The following is a 7,019-nucleotide window of genomic DNA, read 5'->3' on the forward strand; positions in this document are numbered from 1 at the left end:
GGCGCTCGCACCGGAAAAATGCCAGCGGGCAAAAGTCTCAGCAGAATAATCACAAAGATCAAGCATCCAAGAATAGTTTTGAGATCCTCAATAACATTCCGGAAGAACGACCCATGGAAAATCCCAGCAAAGCCGATCTCCCATCCTCCTCAAGCCGCCCCCCCCCCTCCAGCCCCCCCCCAACTCGAAAACCCCTTTCATAATACCAACCATTTTATCCAGGAATCAGGAGGATCCGATGAATACCCCCAAGAATATGGAGATAGACGGGAAACAGAAGCCCGCCCAGACTTCAGAGCCTACACAGGAAGACACCAGTATCATAGAAATAATGGAGGAAGAAGCTGAAAATGTGGACCTTCACGGACTGGACATTAATGAACTAGAGTTGGCATGTAGGAAAAAGGCGTTTGAATCCATCGCTGAAACTGACCTAGAAAAGTTGGAGATGGTCATCTCCAAAGTCTACCAACAACATCAGTTAGGGATTCAAGCGGGAAGCACCTGGGATGGTAGACTGCGTCCAAAAGATTTCAAAAAAAGAGGAAGGAAAACAGTTCTTCAAAGAACAATAGAGCTTGGAGAAGTCCTAGTGGATTCAGGCCACTATGCGAAGCTTACGAAATACTTCAGCCCCTCTCAACCCAGTTATCAATGAAGCTCATCTCTTGGAATCTTAGAGGCCTCGACGGCCCTGTAAAATATAGAATGCTCAAAAACATGATAAAGATGGAGAAACCGCACATTTGCTTCTTTCAAGAAACCAAATGAAATAGCGCTACTCTAGGTCGAATACTCTCCAAGGCCTGGCTGGGCTGCCAATCAGTGGCTGTGGATGCGACTGGCGCTTCGGGAGGACTCGCCATAGCCTGGAACACTCAAGCCATAACTCTCACTGATTTCCATGCAGCCCACCATCTCATTCAAGCGGCCTTTCACATTATAGGCATAAAGGTTCATGGGAACTTATCTAATGTTTACTTCCCACAGGATGGAGGCAGCAAAAAAATACTCCTTGACACCATTGAGGCCCTCAGCATTAACAGACAACATCCTCTCTGGATTGTGGCGGGGGATTTTAATATGATCACCAAACTAGAGGACAAAACAGGGGGTAGAACCAGATTGGAACCTGAGGTGGAACACTTCAAGGATTTCATCCTAAATGCCTCCCTTATTGATATGCCCTTTTGTAATGGAATCTACACTTGGAGCAATCATAGAAAAGGGAAGCATCAGATCGCCTCCAAGCTGGACCGATTTCTGATATCGGACAACGCAGTGCACATCGGGGGCGATTTCAATGTGGAGATTCTGGCCCACTCTGGATCGGATCACTGGCCAATAGCCCTGCAATGGCAAAGACCAGGGAGCAGCACCAGGAAGCCATTTCGATTTGAAAAATTCTGGTTAACCCACCCGGCATTCAAGGACTTCGTCAAATCTATTTGGGCCTCCTTTGTCCCTCCAGAAGGCACCAAAATGTTCAAACTCCAACAGAAATTAAGGCACCTGAAAAGCCACCTCAAACACTGGAATAAGGAGATCTTTGGGAACATCTTCGAAGCCCAACAGCAACTCAATCAGGAGCTCAAGCTACTCCACCAGACAGTCATCAATTCAGGGCATACAGAAGCTACCCTAGAAAAAGAAAAGCACATCAACAATCAACTTGAAGAAAGGAGAAAGCAAGAAGAAATCTATTGGAGACAGAAATCAAGGGTTAGATGGCTTAAAGAAGGAGAGCGTAACACCAAATTCTTCCACAATACAACAGTGCAACGAAGAATGCACAACAAGATCTCATTCATCCAGAACCAGGAGGGAGGTAAAGAGGAGGAGCATGAGAAAATAGAAGAAACCCTCCTCAATCACTTCAAACAAGTCCACCAAGAACAATTAGGGGATCGGAAGGCAGCTATCGAGAAAATCACAAACAACATTCCCAGGATAATAACGGAGGAGCAAAACGATCTGCTCATGAGCCCGATTCTCAGCCAAGAGGTGGATGAAGCAATGGCGCAGCTTAAAGAAGGTAAGGCTCCTGGCCCTGATGGCTTTACCACTGATTTTTTTCATGCTTTCTAGGATATGATTAAGGTAGAGGTTTGGCAAATTGTAGAAGAATCTCGAGCCCTTCGATGGATGCTGCCCTCTCTAAACTCTACCTTCATCACTCTCATTCCCAAGGAAGAGAACTCCACTACCCCTGACAAATTCAGGCCCATAGCTCTATGCAATGTTCTCTATAAAGTCATTACCAAAGTCATCGCCAACAGACTCAAGCCCCTTCTCCCTCAGATCATCTCACCTGAGCAATCAGGCTATGTGGAAGGCAGACAAATAATGGATGGTATAATACTCTCCCATGAGATCATTCACTCGCTCAAGCTCTCCAAAAAAGCGGGCATGTTACTCAAGCTTGACTTATCCAAGGCATTTGACAAACTCAGCTGGGCCTATATTCAGAACATGCTGAGAGCCTTTGGCTTCTGTGCCACTTGGGTAAGATGGATAATGAGCCTCATCTCCTCCTCCCACTTCTCCATTCTTGTCAATGGGCTGCCCTCTAACCCCTTCAAACCCTCCAGGGGCATCAGGCAAGGGGATCCTCTATCCCCCTTCTTATTTGTGATAATGGTGGAGGGCCTAGGTCGGTACATCAAGCAAGCTAGGCAAGCCAACCATATTAGGGGAATCTCAATCCACAACTCCCCTGCCTCCTCCCACCAGCAGTTTGTGGACGACACCATGCTGTATGGCCATCCCTCTGCTCAGGAAGCCTCATGTCTGAAATCTCTGCTCAACGACTTCTCAAAAGCTTCAGGAACCCAAATCAATAACACCAAATCCCAAATTTTCTTCTTCCACACCCCTCCCTCTGTCAAACGTGCTGTCTCTCGCATTCTGGGTTTTCAAACTGCCTCTCTCCCCTCCACTTACCTGGGAGCGCCTCTCACTGCCTCCGCCATAAAGCAACCAGCTTGGAGGCGTCTTATTGAGAAAATGGAATTTAAACTGAACCTTTGGACGCACCGCTCCCTCAATTTAGCAAGTAGAGCGGTGCTCCTTAAAGCCATCCTTCAAGCCATGCCCCTCTACTTGTTCTCCATCCTAGCCGCTCCAAAATGGGTCCTGAAAAGGCTGAGAAATTTACAGCGCAATTTTCTTTGGGGAAGTTCAGCTACCAACCATAAATGGGCGCTTGTAAAATGGGACACCACTAGCAAGCCCAAGCACAAAGGTGGAATTGGCCTCCGAGACCCTGAGCACAACAATATCATCATGACTGCCAAAATCTGGTGGCAATGGTTAACAAATCAGGACAAACCATGGGCCAGAATTTGGATCGCCAAATACACCAACAATATGCCGCATGTAGAGCTTATTAGATTCACGCCCACAAGCACAGGTTCACTCATTTGGAATGCGGCCAAGCAGCATCACCAATTGATTCAGAAACATAGCTTCTGGGAAATAAGGAATGGTCAACATGCCAGATTCTGGTACGATGCATGGAACCAACTTCCCAAACTAACCAATGTACTTCCAGCAGCCATTATTCCAGGTGGGCAAGAGCAACAGCATGCCAAAGTCCACCATTACTGGAATCCGGAAACGGGAAGAGGCTTCAGGAATTGGCTTTCTAGCAACCAAATAATCAACACCAACAGAACGCAGGAAGCAGAGGCCCTTGACACTGAATTGGCAAAAAGAAGAATTAGGCACAACAACAACGACGACATTCTCAGATGGGGCTACCTCCCCAAGGGCTCTTACTCCACCTCTGAAGCCTACAATCTTTTAGAAGATCCTCCCGTCAACCCTGATCCTCTCTGGTCTAGAATCTGGAGTTTCAAAATATGGCCCAAAATCACTCACTTTCTTTGGTTGGTGGGACACAAAAAGATTCTTACATGGGACAAATTGCAGAAACGCAACTTCCATGGGCCCTCGGTTTGCCACAACTGCTTTCAGAATGAAGAAACCTTGCAGCATCTTCTAGACTCATGTCCGCTTGCTACTCAACTATGGGAGAAGATAGAATTCAGAAGTCAAAGGCGCTGCAGAGACATGGGAGGCATAATAAATACCATTAGGCAATGGCCAAAAAGCCCCTACAAAAGTGGTCTGCTTAACCACTTGTGGAACATAATTCCAGGTTTTCTCCTATGGAATATTTGGAAGGAACGGAATAGGCGCATATTCAAAAACTGTAGCTTGAATAAGGAGGACATATGGAACAGGATGCACGCCAACATCCAAGAAACCATGCTACTAAAGTCCTGGACCCAACAAGATCTCCCAACTGAAGACAATGAGAAAAACATATTATCAAATTGGGGACTGCAACTGACACAAGAACCAACTACACAGCAAGCAGCAAATAGCAATGGCAAGGAGAAGGAAAACTGGGAGGCCCCGCCTATTCATTCATACAAGCTCAACTTTGATGGCGCATCCAAGGGCAATCCAGGACCTGCAGGATTTGGAGGAATCATCAGAGATCACCATGGAACTCTGCAACAGATCTACTTTGGCAACCTAGGTTGGGACACCAACAATTCAGCAGAGCTGGAGGGCATGTGGCAAGGACTTCTCACTGCAAGGAGACACAATCTTCAACCATTGATAGTGGAGGGGGACTCCCAAATACTCATAAACATGGCCATTCGAATCCAAAATGGATCGCAGGCCAGGAAAATAGCCAATAGTTGGAGACTAGAGGCCAGACTCAGCAGCATGGCGGAGGAAATTGGCAACTACAATGCCATCTCTTTTCATCACACTAAAAGAGAAGGTAATAAGGTGGCTGATCTTCTTGCCAACATAGGGGTTGACTCAGATCAGGCCTTCCTTGAGGGACACCTGAATATCATTCCAAATAACCAAAGAAAACAGGAATGTGAGAGTCTCATCCACAGGGACAATGAGACCCCGGATGCGGGTGGCGGGACGGAAGAGATGGGCACGCCACATGCCACGCATGGGCTGCCCCGTGTAAACAATACGGCCACCAGGGGAAGGCCGTCAACCTTAATATGAACCCCCCAGCTGCGTTAATGCAGTTAATGGCAAGGGTGGTAGGTTTATGGATTTGCATAAGGCACTTAATGCGCGCCTGGTTCGAGGGCATGAGGCAGAGCTTATCAGGCGCGATGGAGTGCGCAAGGAATTATTGTCTGAAGAATTTTGGAATAGAGGAATTTACAGAGAGACGAGGCGGTGGCAGCTCCGTTCACCTCGACGCCGGGTTTCTCGTGGTCACTGTCACTGCCATAGCCTCTCTGGTTGCTGGTCATGTAGACGGTGGCATTTGGCTCAATTGCAGGGTCAGAACTGGAATTGGTCCACCTTGCTACCAAGGAACGGGTCTCAGAGAGGAAATTGGGCACCAGAGAGAGATCTGGGAAGTAATTGGCTCTGTCTTCGACTCCAAGCTCACCTGCACACACACAAGAGCAGAGTCAGTATCACCATGGTTAAACTCCGTCAAAGACAGCCATGTAGGAGAGGTCCAGCAAGAGGCTCCTCCTCGCGAGCTCCAGCAGTGGATGAGCATCACCACTGCTGCTGCTGCTATTGCCATAGGAGAGCCAGAGCTACCCCACTCCCCATCAGTCAGTTTTTGGAGGTTGGAAGCGCTAATGAGGACAAATCAGAGCTTCCCTCCTTTGGCTCAGTGGTTTTCACATTGCCAAGTTCTGAGAGCAACCCAGGGCTCAATGCCCACATCTCAGTCATGTTCACAAGGACTCTGGAAGGAAATAGGGAGAACACCCCTCAGAACTTGCAGAAGAAGCAAGCGGAGGGCAAAGGCAAAGAAATTGACCAAGGAGAACAGGAAGCAGGGGAACAAAGCTCAGCTATGGAGCCACCAGCGTCTGAGGCTGGACCGCACGAAACCTTTCCCCCAGTGGGGCCAGCTCCTTCAGATATTGATGAAGAGACATGGAGAAAGATGTGGGAGGGTCGACCAGAGGGCGATGGCTGGGCGTATGTTGTGGAGGACAAAAGCCTCGCTGATGAAGCTGATGCCTACTTCGCGACCCTTCCTTCTTCCTCAACTCATCTCAAGGATTAAAGCTGACGCGGGTACTTCTCTCTTGCATTTTCGTTTTGCTTGCTGGCAGCTGATGCTTGCATCTTCGCCATATGTAATTTTGTCTTGTAGCTGGTCTGGTCTTAATTTCAATTGGTCCACGTCGAGCGCTTCTGTCTTGCTCAATTCTGTCTGGTTGTGGAGTCAGTCCCCTTTGGCAGTTAGCCCCTGCGTGGGCAGTAATGTTTTGGATCCTCTATCTGTGGCTCCGATGGGAGCCCGCTGATTTCTAGAACTATTTTTGCAAATTTGATCCGGTGCTGCCCCTGCGTGGGAGCGTTTAGTGCGTGCTTGGTCTGAATGGTTTTGATAAGGCTTCCCCTGAGCGGGAGCCTTCAGAATTTTGGTCAAAGTGCCCAGGGTGCTTCTAAAAGCCCTGGAAGACTCGTCTTACAGTCTGTAATTTTTACTTGTACAGTTAATATATGACTTAGATAGCTTTTACGGAGAAAAAAATAAAATTATTTACATTTTTAAAACATTATTTAAAAAAATTCATTACTTTATCATATTTTTAAAAATCAATTAATTAATTATTCATTAATATTGGTTGTAGATGACACTTGTAAATCTAACTTAAGTTATATAAATGTTATCACTAACAAAATACAATGAAACCATTAAAGAATAGAAACCAACTATAGGTTTAAACGCTCCCAATGCAACTTATGATTTATGAATTCCCTCACCATCTAAATATGAGTAAACTAAATCTAGCATTCAAATAACCACGAAACTATTTTATTCTAATGATAAAGAACATAGAATTATCCATTTTCCTTTAATGTTTTACAATACCTCAAGACATCACCATTAAGTTATTCTCCATTAAAAGTAAGGAAGAGCCAATATTTAGTTATTATATGTAAAATCTTAATCAATTATCTTTCTGCACTTATAAAGTCATTCAATAATA

At 46.2% G+C, this 7,019-nt stretch overlaps 1 protein-coding gene across 1 annotated transcript; it reads left to right on the forward strand.

Annotated features, from left to right (window-relative positions):
* The first annotated feature begins 256 nt into the window (after positions 1 to 256).
* LOC149198632 (uncharacterized) lies at positions 257 to 5,046 on the forward strand. The gene is made up of 4 exons (XM_089400319.1): positions 257 to 512; positions 788 to 1,625; positions 1,788 to 2,035; positions 2,123 to 5,046. Exons 1-4 carry the CDS (start codon positions 257 to 259, stop codon positions 5,044 to 5,046), a joined length of 4,266 nt encoding a protein of 1,421 aa, XP_089256445.1.
* The last annotated feature ends 1,973 nt before the right edge of the window (positions 5,047 to 7,019 follow it).

The sequence above is a fragment of the Pinus tabuliformis genome, chromosome 2_1 (genome assembly GCF_031772625.1).
Source record: "Pinus tabuliformis cultivar Carrire ecotype Pingquan chromosome 2_1, CPIR1, whole genome shotgun sequence".
In the NCBI taxonomy this organism is placed as follows: Eukaryota; Viridiplantae; Streptophyta; class Pinopsida; order Pinales; family Pinaceae; genus Pinus; species Pinus tabuliformis.